This window comes from Eretmochelys imbricata, chromosome 3 (genome assembly GCF_965152235.1).
Source record: "Eretmochelys imbricata isolate rEreImb1 chromosome 3, rEreImb1.hap1, whole genome shotgun sequence".
Classification (NCBI taxonomy): Eukaryota; Metazoa; Chordata; order Testudines; family Cheloniidae; genus Eretmochelys; species Eretmochelys imbricata.
Window position 1 is genome coordinate 102391160 of NC_135574.1, and position 19963 is coordinate 102411122.

The 19963-nt window shown below is 40.9% G+C and overlaps 1 protein-coding gene across 1 annotated transcript in view; it reads right to left on the reverse strand.

Moving 5' to 3' along the window:
• SLC2A12 (solute carrier family 2 member 12) overlaps positions 1 to 19963 on the reverse strand; it is a 40547-nt gene that overhangs the window by 16397 nt on the left and 4187 nt on the right. The window contains 1 exon segment of the mRNA XM_077812152.1: positions 13908 to 15245. Within this exon segment, the coding sequence (XP_077668278.1) occupies positions 13908 to 15245 (1338 nt within the window).

The window sequence follows — 19963 nt, forward strand, 5'->3', positions numbered from 1 at the left end:
TACAGTGTTTTGACACTGACCCCAGAGAATTTGATTATTTGCAAATACTTTAGCAGCAACTCCGGAGAAGGACAATGAAGATTGCTAGAAGTATGCTGAGGCTTACGAACAAACAAGTGCAAAAGCTAGGAATGTTTAAACTTGAAAAAAGGCAGAGTTAGAGGCAGTTGTTTTATTCCAAACCAGAGAAGATCGTTAAGATGCATGAATAATGGGAAGAAATTCTATGGCCTGTCTTGTTCAGGAGGTCAGACTAGATTCTCATTATGGTCTCTCCTGGCCTTAAAATTTGTGTAAATGAACGCAATCCTCCTTTTTGGCTCTATCCCCATACTATGACAAGAGTGGTCACTCAAGATTAATAATCAGTAAATATGGAACAAGTGAAAGGATATATTACTTTGCCTGTAATCAAGTATTAGAATTCATAGCTGTAAAAGAACATCAAGTCAAAAACTGTGTCTAGATTTGAAAAAGGACTGCATTTAACTACCATTGGTAAGACTAGCAAGCTAAGACAAGGGTAATCAAATGTCATGCATCAGTGTGTATCCCAACTCCTTGGGAGATCAGGAAATAAACATTTTCCCATGTACTTCATTCTACAGTTTTCCAGGTACTTTGATGTTTTGGGTATCTTATTTCTGCTTTCCTCACATGAAATAGCATTAGCTATTGCTGGAAGCAGGATACCAGAATTGATGGACCAATGGTCTGGACTGGTGAGGCAAATTTTAAATTCACTTTTTTTCCCCTTCTGCTATGATAAATTCTGTGGGCCAAATCCTGGAAGTCACATATGGAAGACAATCAGGATTGTGGAAAACAGTGTTCAAGTCCTTAAAATAATTAATCTGTGTCCAAACCATGAGCATCAATGATATGGAGATAAGCTGAGCAATAAAAAAGCATCCTTTGCGGAGCCCTCTTCTGAACTAAAATATGTACTTCTTCCTCATTCCTCCTTCTGTCTGCTCCTCCAATTCATGTTAAAACAGAGCAGTTAAACATCCCCGTTAGAACCCATGACCTCTTTTCTGTGTGCTAGATACTTGATACAAATTGTAGCAACTCTAGTGTCTTTGGGAAGCAATACAATATTCTTTTTTGAATATATTCAGTTATATGTAGAAGAAAAAGAATATTCATGAATGTGGATTGCTTCCTGATAAAATTTCCCTATAAAATTCCCTATAAAATCCCCAATAATATTCATGAATGTGGATTGCTTCCGGATAAAATTTCCCTATAAAATTCCCTATAAAATCCCTATTAAAATTTCCCTATAAAATTCCCTATAATATTCATGAATGTGGATTGCTTCCCTATAAAAGGTGATTACTGTTACGTAAGAGCCAGTCTGTTCTATAGGAACATAAAAATTGCCATCCTGCATCAGGACTCAGCTTCACTTAGACCAATATCATGTCTGCAAACATGGCCAGTACCAGATGCTTCAAAGGAAAGTGTAAGAACCCTTGCAGTAGACAGATATGGGGCAATTTGCCTCGCACATCAGGTTTCATCCTAATCTCTAATAGAGATTGATTTAAACCCTGAAGTATGAGGTAAAGGTTCTCTCTGTAACCTTACTACACAATCTGTTTCCTTTTTGTTCTTGCCCATGTTGGCATTCATGCTGCTCCATCAACAAACAGCCCACTTGGCAGGCAAGCACACAAGAATGAAAAAATAAGCTTCAATGGAAAATTGCTTAGAGTAAGTCACATACTGTAGCTTAAGAAATGCCTTTCTTATTAAAATGGGGAATATGTATTCCTACTTGTGAGTGATTGTTCTGAATATTGAATCTAAGATAATCCTTGGAGGCATTTGCACAGGAATGACCATGGAAGCCAGAGGCTCTAATTCATAAACAAGTTATGCACAAACTACTCAGGATTATTGCATATTTCACTCCAGAAAAGTATGGAGACAAAAAAATACACAACTTGGGTGGCTGAATGTACCTGCTTTTCTAGTACAGAAGACAGGGTACATTCTACTCCTGAGGGGACCGCAGAACAGAAATGACTGCTGACTGAGACCCAGGAACAGGGACAATTCTAGTTTTATGCTTTCAAACAGAAAGTGTATTCTTTTAACAGGAAAAAGTATGAATGTTTTTGATGTTTCCTTCCTATGAAGTGAGGTTGTTCAGGGCATATTTGTTCTTGATTGTCTTCTGAGCATCTCCCTTTGAGGTTTGATCCTACAAGTCCCACTGAAGGCAAAATTCTGTGCATGGAAAGTTTGTAGAGTTGGGCCTGATATGGGCAATACTGCACATGCCTTTTTATTTTTTCAGAAAAGCCCATGTATATATTCCCCATAGCAAACAGTCACATTGAATGAGTTAGAACTTTCTCACAGTTGCACTGCTGTAAATCCAGACCTACCTTATGAGTCAGTTACTTTGGAGCCTAAAGCCCCAATCCGGCAGACAACTCTATTTGTGTTGGCTTCAGTGGAACTACTCTCATGCTTTAAATTTAAGCCCTCGCATGTTTGCAGGATCAAGGCCTCATACAGCAAAATGCAGTAACAGGATTGAGCTAACTTCGTATGCCATTAAAATGCTCTTGGCATTTGTTTCCTTGAAAAACATGACCCCTTGAACTCTCTACTTTGGATAAGCTATAAACTTGTGACTTTTTAAAAAACATACTTTTTTGGCATCAAGCACTTTGTCACCTTATAATACTTGATATGCTGTGTTTATCTTTGCCGGTGAAATCTAGTAATGTGTTTGCATTTAGCATCCTATTGAATTAAAATTGCTCTGGGCTTTTGTACTAAGCCTGCACAAGAACACGGAAGCTCTGAAATATCATCTTCCCAAGTGTAGAAACTGGACTGTGTTGAATTTGACACACTTTTAAAAAACTTTTTCACAGAATGACCACATACAGACGTGCTCCAGGGAATGTCAAGTGAAATTAATGTAAACCCTTTACTATGATAATCAAAGGCCACTATTTACTGCATATTTGAATGTAACATTTGACCTACATTACATGAAGGGCAAACGTTAAATTCAAACATACAATAACTAATAACGGCCTTTTGATAGCAGATAAAAGGTTCTATATTTTTATTTGTGTGCTGCCTGGCAAAGGAAAATGTCACCGTCACATAAAAATAAAATGTTAGAATATATTGTTATTACAATAATATATATATGAATGAGATGGTCTGCATGCATTTGTAAAATTCATTCGACATGAGTTTGGGTCAGTGGCATTACTGTTGCTGCTACTAAATAAGATTCAGCATATATGTAGTGCTTTGCCTCTTCAAAACACTTTGCACATGTTAGCTAACCAGATCCTACTCCTCTCAGCCCCTGCGTGCACCTCCTGTACAGCTCCCTTACATGCAACCTCCCACTTTGCACAGTGGAACTACACGGGTTCTGCTCCTAAGTAGAGCTCTATGGCCTAGCAATATGGAACTGGATTTGCACCTACCAGAGGCCCTGCTTATGCAAGATACTTAAGCACATGCCTAACTTTAAGCACAAGTAGTTTCACTGAAGTCAATGGGATTACGCAAAGCTTAAAGTTACTTACGTACTGTGCTGAACTGGGGTCAGAATACCTAACATTATAGCATCAAGTTTTAATCCATTGTACTGAAGGTCTTTTATAGATATAGGCAGCTAGCCTCAGTCCTTGTCAATTTTCTTCTCACAAAGCCAAATTCTGCCCTTTGTTACATGTGTGTACTCCATTGACTTCAGTGGGGTTACAGGGAGAGCAGAATTGGGTTTATGCTCTCAACATGCAACTCATTTGTTTGGAGGTAGCTAAAGGCTTAATCCTTTAGGGCATTGAGCACTTCAATCTGATCTAGCAAAGCACTTCTTCCAGGTTTAAGTTTAAGCACTTGAGTGGGCCCTTTGAAGTCACTGGGAGGGACTACTCCTGTGCTAAAAGCTGGGCACCTGCTTAAGTGATTTGCTGAATTAGGCCAGACTACTCAGCACCTTGCAGAATTGAATCCTAATTGAACAAAGGGAAAACTCTGGAATCTCAGCATTTTTTTAAAAAAAAATTTCAGTACTCTTATGCACAGATTAAGTAAATCTCTTTCTTGCTATAAAATAAACAATACTTAGTTATTCCACCACATTGGCTCAGATTAATCTATTTTAAGGGCAGTTTAGAAAACTCACACTGCTCTGTGATGTTTATAATTCAGCTTCAGACTACCTAAGCATAATTCAAACTAGCTGGCACTTTACTTGCATCAAGTATTCTATGAAATTCAAACTGAATGCTGGCAGATGGATGGTGTTCAATCCAGAGCAAGGGTTTTCTCTTGTGTTTTGGCACCCGCGCTCACTACACTGCAGCCTATCAGCCTGTGGACATTATATGAAATGAAGATTTCGTTGGGGAGTGGTCCTGCTTTGAGCAGGGGGTTGGACTAGATGACCTCCTGAGGTCCCTGATATTCTGTGATTCCATTGAATGCATCTGATGAAGTGAGCTGTCGCTCACGAAAGCTTATGCTCAAATAAATTTGTTAGTCTCTAAGGTGCCACACGTCCTCCTTTTCTTTTTGTGATTCTATGAAGACTACATGTGGTGTTATTTGAATAGCACGTGAACAATGAATTGGATAAGTTCTATCTGCATCAAATCCAAAACAACATCAGTGTAGTAGAGCAGAGCAAACTCTCAAATGACTCTGCTGTACATGTTGGCTATGCTATGAACCTCAAAATAAAAAGATGAATCAGTTGTTTTCTAGGAAAAATAACCCTAAAATATGCCACTTTTTAATTTTGTTTGAACATGAGGGTTTCTATCATGTAAACCAGCAGTTCTCAAACTGTAGGTCGGGACCCGAAAGTGGGTCGGGATCCCATTTTAATGGGGTCGCCAGGGCTGGCTTAGACTTGCTGGAGTCTGGGGCCGAAGCCCAAGCCCCACTGCCCAGGGCTGAAGGTGAAACCCAAGGGCTTCAGCCCTGGGTGGCGGGGCTCAGGTTACAGACCCCCTGCCTGGGGCTGAAGCCCTTGGGCTTTGCCCCCCTCCCCTCCAGGGCAGTGGGGCTTGGGTGGGCTCAGGCATCGGTCCCCCCTCCTGGGGTCATGTAGTAATTTTTGTTGTCAGAAGGGGGTCGCAGTGCAAATGAAGTTTGAGAACCCTTGCTGTAAACCGATTAAACACATGTTTTCCAGGTTTGAGCATTCTGGCTCTAATCCAGCAAACCACTTAAGCACATGATTAACTTTAAGCGCTTTGCTCTTTTTTAAGTCATGTAAACGCTGGACATTTTATTTATATGAACTGTAAGGCAAGATCATGAAGAGTCTGTAAAACTTATGAACTCATAAATACAATGCTTCAAACAAATGTACAAGGGAACACTGTAGCATGACTGATTAACATTAAATGTATGTGCACTATAAACAAATATAGTAAATTGATGTCTTATAAAAGCTTGAAATGTTACTTTGTCTAGTGTCAGAGATATTGATGAGAGCTGTAGCACACACAACTTCTACCAGTGTCTTCCAATCTATTGTAAGGCCATGTGGCTTATGCTATTTTGTAGCTGAATAATATCCAACTAAAACAACTGCTGAGAGTAATGGGTTATGTTTAGAGATGGGCAAAATTTTAAGGCTGAAACTTTTTTCACTGAAAAATGCACACTGGGGTTGTCTGAAACATTTTGTAAATTAATGTCAAATTTGCAGAATCATTTCGGTCAGGAAAAAACCCCTGAAAAAATCAAAACATTTCATTTTGACATTCTTAAAAAATGTTTCAATTTTTTTACTCAAAATGACTTGTTTTGAATGTTGTTTTATTTTTAAAAGCATTAATGGAACATTTCATTTGATCCAGACAAACATTTTTCAACTTTGCACAGCTCTAATGATGTTGCAAGTGACACTGCATCCTCACTCACTTATTTTCATTACCAGATTTTCCAATTTCTTGAAGGAGACGCGATGTCCCCATTTAAAATTTGATCAAAGTTGGGTTCTGCAGCAATATGTTAGGGGTGGAGGGAAATAGTGTCTTGATCATAAATATGGGCATAGTGTATCACTCTTGTCATCACATCAGTGGGTTGATCAAAGCCAGAAGTGAAGCTGGCTATTTTGTTCTGTTTTAAATTTGCATCAAGTGTTTGAAGGGAATATGCTAAAGAAATGTACAAAACAAGACACTTAGCATCTTCAAACCATGTAACAAGTAAATCTAATGATTACAGATGTGCAAAATGCAGTGGGCCAATATTATCCCTGATGTAACTCCAATGACTTCAGTGGAATTACTGCAAGGATCATGGTTTCAGTTTGCAAGGGCACGTCAGTATAGACAGATACTTGTTTTTTTTGGAAGTTAATTATTCTAAACCACATGAAAACACATGAGGTGTGTGTCCCCACTGAAGAGGACTACCACAAAATAGTAAAAAGCTGGATGGGGATTCGTCCCCTTCATTTCCTTCAGTGGTTAATATTTCACTGCTTTGACTAGATTTCTACATACACACATACTGCCTCCTGCATCTTGCCTTAAGTCTTTGGATTTACATAAGCTCAAAAACTCCCAGCAAAACTCATCCAAAACTGACATTTCCAAATTAAGCATAAATTATCTAGGTTTCACCCAGAATTTCAATCCATTCTTGGTGAGTTTGGCAAAACTGCCCAAAGTTGGGTTTGTAGCAAAACCTGATGCTAGCCATGTTTCATCCTGCTTTATTAGAAGTTTCACAGGCTTCTAGTAAACATTGGTCCTACATAGAGTATGTCTTCAGCCGAGAGTTAGGCTCTCACTGGGTTGTCCCTAATGTGGCTCCCATCCACGCACAAACCCTCTCATCAGAACTTAGTGGTGCTTTACATCCAGGCTACTGGCCTCTCCTGAGATATATGCTAAAACCCAAGTGGTTCTTACACTCAAACTAGTAACCCCCTTTCCCTTTGTGCCACGGATGTGGGCTAAATCATTGGAGTGCTGTTAATCCTTCAATGCTTTTCCACTGTTCCCTCTGTCTGCCCAGAAAGACAGACATGTTGTCCTACAATTCACTAAGATAGATACAGAGAGTGGCTCAGTTTACTGCAGAATAAAGGACCATGAGATTCATAGATTGATAGATTCATAGATATTTAGGTCAGAAGGGACCATTATGATCACCTAGTCTGACCTCCTGCACAACGCAAGCCACAGAATTTCACCCACCACTCCTACAAAAAAAACCTCACACCTATATCTGTGCTATTGAAGTCCTCAATTCGTAGTTTAAAGACGTCAAGGAGCAGAGAATCCTCCAGCAAGTGACCCGTGCCCCATGCTACAGAGGAAGGCGAAAAACTTCCAGGGCCTCTTCCAATCTGCCCTGGAGGAAAATTCCTTCCCGACCCCAAATATGGCGATCAGCTAAACCCTGAGCATATGGGCAAGATTCATCAGCCAGATACTACAGAAAATTCTTTCCTGGGTAACTCGGATCTCACCCCATCTAATATGCCCCTAGAAGTCCTAGCAATACACATGGGTGAATGTAGCACCAGTGTGAGGAGACGGGGTATGTCCAAATTGCAGCTGGAAGCTGTATTTTCCAGTTTGAGGAGACATATCACACTAGCTCTGATCGAGAGAGCACACTAACAATATAAGTATAGCTGTGGCAGTGGGAGGGGATAGCCACCCCCAGTACACACACATCCAAAATGCTAAGTAAATATTCGGCTAGCAGCAGCAGCAGAGGGAGGGGAGAGCCACCCAGGTATGTAGCTAGCATCTAGCACAGGTATGCAGCTATGAGACCCTCTCATCCCTTATGTTGGTCTCACTGTGCTTCTAATTTTAGCATGCTAGCTCATGAGAGCTAGCTCAGGCATGTCTCCTCAAGCTGCGAATTACGTCCCAGCTCGAAGTGTAGATGAAACCTCAGTAACTCAGATATGGCTTTGCAGTGTGGCTGCTCAGACTTGAACTAAAGTAACCCTGGTGCTGACCACCCAGTTAGCTCTGCAGTGATGATATTAGTGAGCAAAAATCTTCTGTTCAATGCAAATTAATTTGAAAGGGCACTTAATGCAGTCCAAATAGAATCATTTTTATCTTACTGGGCCCATTGCCCAGCCACAGTAGCTAGGTTGGGTGCTCAGGAGATGGGTGGGCGTGAGTATAGGAATCCTCTCTCCCTACAGATCAGCTGTGGTCTTGCTCCATGACCGCTATTGCAACACTGAGGCTGCACTGACCTCCACATACTTCTTCCATGACGGGGTGGGGACAGAAAAGAGGAGGGTCCACGTAACTGCCTAGGCCCTCCCCTGTCCCCTATACCATACTCACAAACACTTTCTGCATGATAGGATGCAAAGGCCACTGTGAAATTGATCTCAACACTGCCCTTCCCCCTGGTGCAGTGATTGCATTGCCATGACCTCTCCACAGACACAGAGGCATGAGTAGATCCCATTTGCTTAGCTATGCAACATCTTCTGACTCTAGAAGTTAAGGGGAAAAAGTGATGAACTGAATAATCAATATGTAATTCTGTTCTATTCTCCCAATGCTGAATAATGAATGGCTGATGTTAACAGAATGTCCATTTATTTCTTGGTGAAAATGTCAGCTTGTGAACATTAGGCTTTATTAATTTTTTTAAAAGCCCACCCCCGAGAACAAAAACTTAAAGTTGGCTTTGCCTCTGCAATTTAAACTGCTTACTGGGAAATTCATTTTCCTCTGAAGCCCTGTAAAGGACGTACAATTCCACTCTCAGGATAAGGCTCCCAGATATCAATTCTCACGCTGTAACTAATGATAACAAATACAAATATAGGGCCTGATCCTGCAAATGCCTACTTTGTAATAGATCTTCAATGGGAATAATCAAGGTAGTCAGCAGTACTTATCATAGTCAGTGTGTGCAAGATCAGGCCTCTGTAGTGTGTGTAGAGACAGAGACAGAGGTGAGATTTTATTGAGAATGATATTTGGGAACAAAGGACCAAGTTCTCAGCTGGTGTAAATTAGTGCATCTCCATTGAAGTCAAGGAAGCTGCACTAATTTATACCAGCGGAGGATTAGGCCCCAAGTGTATTGCTCAACAGCCTAAAAGCCTCTACATCTGCAAAGAGAACAGGCTAAGATTTTACATTAGAAAGAGGAGTCATTTTGCGAAAGTATTTAGAGAACATGCTGTGGGGGTGGTACACACACGCACACACACATGCATACACATATATATATATATAACCAAAATGCAGAAAATTATTTATGCTCCCCTTCAATAAAAGCATTCCTCACCATAGAATAAGTGCCAAATGATGTTCCTAAAAGCAGAAAAAGTCCCTCCACCTATACCTTTTGGGAGAAGTGATCTGCATCTGGTGTTTCTATAACAGAAGTCAGTGTTGTCAGTTTCACAGCTTTACAAGCTGTGGGAAATGTGTAGATCTCATCTGGACAATTACTCTTCCCCGCAATTTCAGAATCACATGCAGAATTTCCTTTATTTGTGTTAGTTTTGCCATTGCCCCAAACTCTATCAGCTCTGTTCAAACTGTGAATTGCTCTTATGTCCATGGGTTTAATTTCACTTGTTGGAATAAATTCAGACCTTGCCATACATTCTGTGCTTTGTCCATTTTAGCGAGAGGCCATCAGGAACTGGTTATGGCTCCTGATAATCTGCCCTGGCCTTGGCCCTGCTTCAGGTTTGAGCTGGTTGAAGGCTGCTCTAACTTACGCCAGCTAGGTACGGTCGTCTACAGATCACGCACCACTTGGCTATAACTGCATTTCATGCTATGGCTATTCTGTCACTCTCCCCAAGCCTGAGACAACCCCTGGGCTGGATGATGTGGGGTGGAATGCATAGGAGCTGGCTCTGCCAGCTCTTTTGTTTGTTTCTTTGTGAATTCCAGATGCTTGGAATATCCCCAGCAGGGGATTTACTGGACTTTTCCATTCTCTTTGCACAGCGTTAGCTTCAGTCCTAAGTGGCACAAAGGGAGCAGATTGGGACAAAGAATCTGATCCTTTGTAAACGGGTGCCATTCCATTACTGTTAGTGTGGAACTGTACACACTTCTATCAGGTCTGAAAGTGCCTGTATTGTTTGGGGGGGAAACACCAGGCTGATGTGGCATGTTTTTTGTTTTAGACGTGTTTTTAACCAACAGGATTATCACACTCAAATTCATGGGTCTCATTTAGGAAAATAATCTCATCATTAGGAATTTCCATTGCCTCAGTCTTACAACTTAATGGTGACCAATGGTGGAGTTTACTTTTATTTACAACACAGAACTTTTTATTTCTGTCCCCAAATGGTTATCACATCATAGATATGACTTACTTTCTGTTATTCCAATTAATTTTCTTCCTTTAGTATGTGGCCATGAGCAGATACCCTCTACAGAAGACGTTTGTTTCCTAGTCTATATTAAATACATTTTCACTATTGCATCCAGCTTTCAATATAGGCAATGTATCTGTGATCCATCTACGTACAGCATTAAACTCAACATCCCACTTCTGTTCTGTGTTCTGTTTTAAGGGTAGTGTCATCTGTAGGCTCAAATTTCTCAAGTCCTAAGTGTATGGCAAGTTCTTATGCCTGAACATAGGTCCTGAGGGCCCACATCTCTTTGCAAACACTCACTGAAATCAAACAAGCTTCTACCTCACTCACCTTGCCTTTGCAGCTTCATGTTCACTATGGATTGATAATTATCTGCTGTGCAAGTATTTTTGTTTCCTGGTGAAGGGGACTCCTCCCCATTTGACCTTTTTGAAATGCCAGATGTTGATGACAGAAGATAAAGAAGCCAAAGGTGTGTCAAGTATGTCTAACATCTGCACTTTAGTTAATAGGAGCTGATGGTGCTTATGTGAGTAGTGTCAGCGAGACAATGTGTGCTGTCCTGCAGTGTGGTGCAACGCTGATTTATTGTGCTTGTAATATACCCTAATCATTGTCTGAAACCGAGTGTAAGCGAAAAGCTGGATCGCACTTCATCAAACTTAATGCAAAACAGAGAAATAAAGCTGCCCCTCTTATCTTGCATAAGGGCTTGTTTATATAAATATACAATATATTGGAATTAAACTAGGACTAGACAGCTGCTCTCTTGTCTACAACTCTTTTATAATGCAAAAAGGCTTTAATCTATCTGTTTTCATTATGGTTGTGCCTGAGTGCTTTCATAAGCAATAATAGACAGTAATATTTAGCAAATCAGTTCATTAGAAAATCTAATTGCTTCTAGTAATTTGGTAAAAAGAAGAAACCACTGAGGTACAAAAATAAAACAAAAAATGGCTACCAAGAAAGGCAATAATAACTGGACCTCACACTAGAGCCAAAAGTCTTTGCACAGTAGGAAAAAAGGAAGATGAAAGAGCTGGATTGGAAGGATGGATTCACATGTACTCTCCATAAGGATTTGAACTACACATACTCTAAATATCATATGTTTTCTAAATAGACAAAAGGCTATTGTGGCCAGCTTTGCCCGGCTGTGTGAGGTGGTGGGTGCAAGAAACCTTCTGCCCCTTTCGAGGGTAGGCACAATTCCATCTGCCTGGAGGTGCTCATTACTCAAGAAAGAATACAGATGCCAAGTGAGGTCAGCCCCAGCTCTCCTTCTTCATATCAACCAACAGAGCAAGCCAGACATTGAAGGGAAGTTGCATTCTGCACTCACTGAAAGGGTAGTGAAACCTCCACTACAGTCTGCACCATCTGGGGCCCCATGCAGATTGTCTGGCTTTGTCAGTCAGAATGTTCTGGAACTTATACTGTGGCATGGCCCCTCCCTTTCCCACATGGGACATGGTTTAAAAGTAACAATTTGGTAGACAGTGTAACAGGTTGAGGGGATGAGTAATCCAAACATTTTAAATGGGCCATTTTATATAATTGAGGGATCGTTTTTTTAAAAAAAGCTAAACTAAGAAAATTTAATTTAACAGACGAAATCTACACATTTGAAATATCTTTAAAGTGTTTGAGCTGCAAGCAGAAGAAGCCAGGAGTTACATATGAAACTCAATCCTTATCCTGCCTTTCAGCCACGGCACATATAATTACAATATATAAAACCCTCCATTATTTATAGACTCCAGCAATTCCTTGGTTCAGTTAATCTGAGCTTTCTGTATTTAATCAGTTTTAGCTGAGCATTGGACACTGAGTTACTACACTGCATAGATACACCACCATATTTTGATTCACTTCATATACAGTGTACATCGCAAACATGCCTTTGTTCAAACCTATCTACTTTAAAGTCCCTAGAACTCAAGAGTCTGTGGAAAGCAACTTGATTGCATCCCCAATGCTGGAATAAGTTGCCCCTTCCAATAAAATAGATGTCCACATTTTGTTTCATTTGAAGAAACTTTTAATTCCTTGTTTTAAGAAAACTTGTTAATGGAAAAGGAATTGAAATTGTGATGCTTCCCTACTGGTTGCTATTCTAGGATTAGTTTGTGCTCTCTGTTACACTGGTGTAAATCTGAAGTAACTCTTTTTAGTGATGTTACTCAGGATTTATACCCATGTAACTGAGAACAGAATCTAGTCCTTAGACTGGTTATAAAGTACTGAAGTATGCTGGAGTAACTGTCAAACTGCTATCCTTTCGGTGTCTCTTGGCAATGAATATTTATCTCAGGCAGCTATCCTAGTGAGCTATTTATCCTAAATAAATAACTGTTGTTGGGTTTTGTCTTCACATTTTTGCCTTTTGTATGACAGTAGGGTTGTTATGCTCCTGGTAAACTCTTTGTCGTAATTAACTTCAAGGAGTACAGTATGTTTCCAAGCCAAGTTTGTGTCAGGGCACACAGGCACACAAAGTCTGTTAATAAATAATAGGCTTTGTGCATGCACATTTTACAATCTGGTTTAATAAAAGATCAACCCTATGTGAAAAAGAAGGAAAAGAGTAGTTTTAGTCACTGGGAATGGGAATGGCAGGAAAGTTGCCTTCTGTCATTAGTGAGGACCCTGCAGTGGTGTTTCTTCTAAAAGCACACTTTGGTTTAAATGGATATTTTATAGATTGAACAATTCTTAACTTTTTGTTGTTTATTCTGTTCAGGATAGGAAGTGTATGGGCCAAGAGAGTTTACTTAGTAGGATTAAATGTTTTCCATTTCCTAGCAGTAGGTTGGGTTACATGGTCAGCGTGGCTACATGCTCCAGAACCTCAGCTGGAGTCAATCGGTGTAGCTCCTGTTGATTTGGGAAGGCTATGCTCATTTGAAGCACCTAGCAATATGTTTTTAACTTGGGTTTATGAGCCATCACAGTACAGCTTATGTATTATCATTTACATGGTAAGAAAAGAAAAGAAAAGAAAAGAAAAGAAAAGAAAAGAAAAGAAAAGGGGTGGAGTGTGGGGGAATTAAAAATGGTTCTAGACACAGTTAATGTGATACAGAGTTTTTCACTTACAGGTCGCTGATTCAAATCAACACCAGTTGGCAGTGACTGAGGGTGAAATCCTGGCTTTGCCATTGATTTCAATGGGGTGAGGATTTCACCCTGAAAGTTACCATCACTTGGATATTCTACAGACTTATTTTAAAATTTCTCAACCTACTTTGTAGTGGTAACATGCCCTCATCACCATTAGTGTTTCTAGAGGCGATCTTAGCAGAGAGGTCAAAGACTGACTGGGCAATGGAGACTGAATTGCTCTCTCGCCCGCCTTGGTTGGTGTCTCCAGAGTCTGTTGGCAGAGCAGCATGGTGGAAACACATACTGCTGCTTAGTGTGATGTTTGTTCTGTGGATTGAGAACTTCAGTTTCCAGTGATGTCAACATGGGCATCTAAAACCAGTGCTTAATTTACTTTTAAATAAATCATTAAAAGGAATAAAAAATATGAAACACTTACTTGGTCCAAGACCTACGGAAAAAGCAGCAACATAAACAAGCAAGCTGGCCAAAGACAGCCATTTCAGAGCAACTGGAACTTCTACAGTGTCTATTACTATGTGGGATCCTCTTTGGCTTGCTGCAGAGGTCTTTCCTCCTGCCAAGGCTGTGCTGTTCTGCTCCTCTGTCTTAGCAGTTTCAAATTTTCTCAGCGTGGTTAGCGATGTTCTGCCTTGGGAAGGCATACCAGCAAACTGCTCCCTGAGACTCTCGTTGCTGGCACTCATGTTTCCTGGTCCATGAAAAATGGAATCTTCCAGGAACTGGTTTCTACAGATATTAGTGAAATTCATGTGTATATTAAGATTTACCAATCCCATAGTGACCAGTGACACTGCCATAATAGAAGAACCAATACACAGAAAGGTTTTGCTTCCAACTTGATCCACAAAAACAGTGGCTGGGATTGTACTAACCACTTTAACCACTCCAACTCCAGTCGAGGCCAAGCTAGCTGCTTCATTGCTCTGGAACCCAACTGACTTTAAAACAGTGGATGCATAAAATAAAATGTTAGGCTGCCCTGTTGTTTGCACAAAAAACACTAGCGTGAGGCCTATTAGCATTCGGGCTCTCATGTTGTCTTTTGAACGGAACAGGTCCAAGAAACTGTACTGATGTTCATCTTTCAAAGAAGACTTGATCACAGTGAGTTCTTCAGCAGTATTTGAAGTTGCCCTGAGCCTTCCCAGTACCTTGCTAGCAGCTTCATCGTTACCTTTCATAACAAGAAACCGAGGACTCGGTGGAAGGAAATACATGGCAGTAGCTTGTAAGGCACCTATTGGTATCACAAGGCCAAACATATACTTCCAGCCATGGGAAACATTGGTGAATACATAATTTGAAATGTAGGCAAAAAGAATGCCAATCACAATCATAAGTTCATTTAATGATACAAGCAGACCTCTTCTATGCTGTGGGGCTATCTCAGCGATATATACACATGTTGCAATTGAGGATAATGATATTGAAATACCAATAGCAATCCGTCCTACAATAAGTATGCCATATGATGAACTGATTATCAAGATCAGGCTTCCCAGTACAAGTAAACAAGATGCTATAATAATCGCAATTCTCCTTCCAAATCGGTCTATTAGGAATCCACCAGTAAGTGATGCTAGTAAGGCCCCAATGAGGAGGGAGCTTACGACTATTTCCTGTTGTTTGCAAGAAAGTGCTAGTATACTGCTTAGCTGAAGAAGAGCCCCAGAGATGAGTCCCAGTTCATAACCCATTAGGAATCCACTGATGGCAGCAATGGTAGATGATAGAAAAGTAAATGTTCCACATCCTGGAATTACAGAAGAAAACCAAAATGAGCTCTGTACCATTCTAATCATCAATAATAAAGTTATTTTATAAACCTGTCCTCAAAATCTTATTCTGAGGTCTCAGTTTGGGGGGAAACGATAGGATCAAATGAAAAAAACCCAACAACATTGATCATATCAAGTGACATTGCTGAAAGCAGGAAAAAATACATCATGTAATGCACTTAGTTTTTCCCCTTTATTTTTAGTATCTCTTAAGCACCTGATTCCAAACCCATTGAAAGACTCCCATTCAGTTATAGAGTTTAATGCCAGGAGGGAGCACCAAATCATCTAGTTTGACTTCCTGTATATCACAGGCCACCAACATTACCCAGCACCTGCACATTAAACCCAACAACTGAGGCCAGGTCTACACTACAGATCTATATTGGTATAACTACGTTGCTCAAGGATGTGAAAAATTCACACCCCTGAGTGACGTAGTTATACCAACTTAACCCCCTATGTAGACAGCACTGTGTTGGTGGGGAAGTTCTCCTGTCAACATAGCTGCCGCCTCTCAGGGAGGTGGATTAACTATGTCCCTGGGAGACGCTCTCCTGTTGGCATAGTAGCGTCTTCGCTAAAGTGCTGCGGTGGTGCGGCTGTGCTGCTGTAGTGCTGTACGTGAAGACAAGCTCTGCAATTAGACCAAAGTATTACGGTCCACAGGAGACTAGACTATTATGTGCCACAGATAGAGAATAGGAGGGACCAAGGTGCACCCGTGCCTGGGGAATGAGTAAGTGAGATATAGGCAGATAATCCTGGCCAGTGACCCACACCCACACAGTTCAGGAGAAGGGGGGGAAAAAACAAGGTCACTGCCACTTGCTGACTCCACATATGGTGATCAGTTAGACCCTGAGCATGTGAGCATAAACCAACCAGCCAAGCACTTGAGAGAGAAAATGTTTGGCGCCACCTCAGAGCCCTGGTGCTCTCTGTCCAGTGTTCCATCTCCAGCCGGGGCCATCCCTGATGCTTCAGAAGAAGAAGAGAAAAATAAATTGGTGCTGGGGGAAATCCCTTCCAATCCTAACCCCTGCAAGTAGTAAGCTGAAGCCCTGACACATGAACTTTTAGAAACGTAAGATGTAAACAAGAAGTGGGCCAACCACAGGGCTGTTGAGAACTGTCCCCTATCATCATTTTTTTCCTGTTAAATTTCCAACATGTTTCCTGAGTTGAATTTAGTCGCCATGAAAGGCATCAGACTGACAGCCCTAGAACCCTTATCCACACAGTTGGTATATTATAGACAAGAATAGTTTATGCTTCCTAACCAAAGTGCTTCAGTCCCACCTTGGAGGGACTAACTGTAGCTCACGAAAGCTTATGCTCAAATAAATTTGTTAGTCTCTAAGGTGCCACAAGTCCTCCTTTTCTTTTTGCGAATACAGACTAACACGGCTGTTATTCTGAAACATGTGAGAATATAGTTTATCCTGGACTCCCATTAAATCCTTGGCCTTGCTGAGAATGCTACGGTTGCTGATTCTGGGGGTGTTCCTTTGTGATGTGGATACTTATCCACTGGAAACCAGACTAAGATTTCCCACCCAGTTTTGCTGCTCCAGATAGATAGATTGGATATTTCAGATAAGCCAAATTTTGGGGTGCAAACCTCTGAACACTTTGGGATTCACTCATCATTAATCCTTGAGTTCTTTTTAACAAAAAGATCAGCTATTTCACATCAGAAACAGCACAAGGCGTAAGCAGACTAAGCAGTTGCTTAGAGCCCCGAGCAGCTCAAGGGTGCTCCCTATTAATTATTAGTATGTGTTGTGTGTGGGGAGGTCTCTAAAAATATTCCTGCTTAGGGCCCCCAATGGGCTAGCATTGCCTCTGTTTCACATAGTTTCTGATGGCTGCATCACTGGGAATAAAAACCAGATGGTGCTAGAATAGACAAAATGGAGAACATGTGCCATTGTATCTCCACTTTAAAATAAACTGTGTTTTATACAACTGAGATTCATTGTTTATTACTACAAGAAAGATGTAACTAATCATATTCTGCTTGTTGTGAAGCCTGTGCACCCTAGCTTTTGGTGGATAATTCTAGTTTATTATTGTTGGGTTAATTCTTCCACTCAGCATAGTTGTTGTTTTTTCTCAGCATGATATTGGCTGCCACACAATTAGAGCCCAAGTGAATTGACTGCTGATATTCCAGTTAGTTGCAGAGAGCTCATGGACCAGTGGGAAGTGGCTTCTGCAACATAGCACAGACAGTATTTCAACTAATTCTTTTGGGGCAGCTTTGGACGATTAGTTCAGTCAACTTGGCCTGAGAGTGGTGTATGGTAGAAAGATACCTAGCCCATCGGAAAGTAATGGATAGTTCTGTATTTAATGGATAGCTCTGTATTTATTTTCAGTTGCTGTGATCTCCTTTGCACTGTACCCAGTACTTTTTTCTCCATTTAGGCCTACAGTATCCAAGAACAATAGGTTTATTGGCAGCCCTGATTTGTGCAAAGTTACACTGTGGGCCAGATCTTCAGGGGACGTAAATTGGCTTCAACTGAGCTACCCCAATTTACACCTGCTACAAATCTGGCTCCTGGTATACATATGTGATACAGGTGTTAACCTCACTGCAGAAATTAACCTTCTCCCACCTTTGATCTTCTGCTTTTAATACATTAGTAGTGCTGGGGGAAAAAATCCTCCAGTTAGGTCCCAGTGGAGGAATTCAGTGGGGCAGGAATAAGATATTACTTATGCCCCCGGGGTAAATAGTATGGTTATTTTAAAATACATTATTTTTGATTTAAAAAAGTATGCCAGTTTGGTGTGGCCCTCAGACAGCTTGGAACTTGCCAGCGTGGGACTCAAGGCCACAAAGGTTGTGCACCACTGATACATGCCAATGTTTAATAAGAATAGGATGATTATTGTATTGGTAATTTTAAATGTTAGCTTTGTTTTTTCACTCCTAGTTTGAGAACCTCCTCTAAGGCCTGAGGCTCATGTTATTAGACCTACTCAGTTTTACAAACTTGCGGCAACTAGTGTTACGCCATTGATCTACAGCTCTCACCTCCTCTCTCTTCCCCAAAGCAGGTTTTGGAACAGCGAGTTATACCAGTCGAGCAGGTTTTTAATTTTTAGGGAAGACTCTGATTCCCATTTGTTGTCTGACAGTGACCCCCACCCACCACAGTTCTGCAGATGAGCCTATCATCTGTCAATCCTAACATCCTTTTGAAATGAATTGTGCTGCCTTTTCAAAGTTGGCCCTTGAATGTACAGCACCTCCTGGCATGAAAAGGGCAAATAGAACATTCTACAATCTCAATAGCAAACTCTCTCAGCAGTTCTACGTGAATCACATTTAATCCGCAGTCATTGCTTTTCCCTGGAGCCTATACATATTTTTCTTATTACTGGGCCAAATCTTAATGTCCCTTACCATACTCAGTCCTTACTTGGGCACAATTTCCAATGGGTTAAATCCTGAGAGCTTTATTCAGCTTCCACTCAGGCCAAGTCTACATGACAGAGTTATATCGGTATAACTGTGAAAAATCCACACCCCTGAACGACTGAGTTATATTGACCTAACCCCCGGTGTAGACAATGCTTTGTTGACGGGAGAGCTTCTTCTGTTGACATAGCTACTGCCTCTCATGGAGGTGGATTAAGTATGCTGACGGGGGAAGCTCTCCTGTCGGCGTAGTAATGTCTTCACCTGCGCTACAGTTGTGCAGCTGTAGCACTGTATGTGAAGACAAACTCCAAGTCTTTCCCTGACAAAATTCCCATTGACTTCAATGTGACTTTTGCTTTAGCACTTCCAGTAGTTTTACAGACACTCCTTTTAAATGAAAAGAAAAGGAATGCTTGTGGCACCTTAGAGACTAACCAATTTATTTGAGCATAAGCTTTCGTGAGCTACACTTTCCACTTCTTCGGATGCATACTGTGGAAAGTGTAGAAGATCTTTTTATACACACAAAGCATGAAAAAATACCTCCTCCCACCCCACTCTCCTGCTGGTAATAGCTTATCTAAAGTGATCACTCTCCTTACAATGTGTATGATAATCAAGGTGGGCCATTTCCAGCACAAATCCAGGTTTTCTCCCACACACACACACAAACCCACTCTCCTGCTGGTAATAGCTTATCTAAAGTGACCACTCTCCTTACAATGTGTATGATAATCAAGGTGGGCCATTTCCAGCACAAATCCAGGGTTTAACAAGAACGTCTGAGGGGGGGAGGGTTAGGAAAAAACAAGGGGAAATAGGTTACCTTGCATAATGACTTAGCCACTCTCAGTCTCTATTCAAGCCTAAGTTAATTGTATCCAATTTGCAAATGAATTTCAATTCAACAGTCTCTCGCTGGAGTCTGGATTTGAAGTTTTTTTGTTGTAATATCGCAACTTTCATGTCTGTAATCGCGTGACCAGAGAGATTGAAGTGTTCTCCGACTGGTTTATGAATGTTATAATTCTTGACATCTGATTTGTGTCCATTTATTCTTTTACGTAGAGACTGTCCAGTTTGACCAATGTACATGGCAGAGGGGCATTGCTGGCACATGATGGCATATATTACATTGGTGGATCTGCAGGTGAACAAGCCTCTGATAGTGTGGCTGATGTTATTAGGCCCTGTGATGGTGTCCCCTGAATAGATATGTGGGCACAGTTGGCAATGGGCTTTGTTGCAAGGATA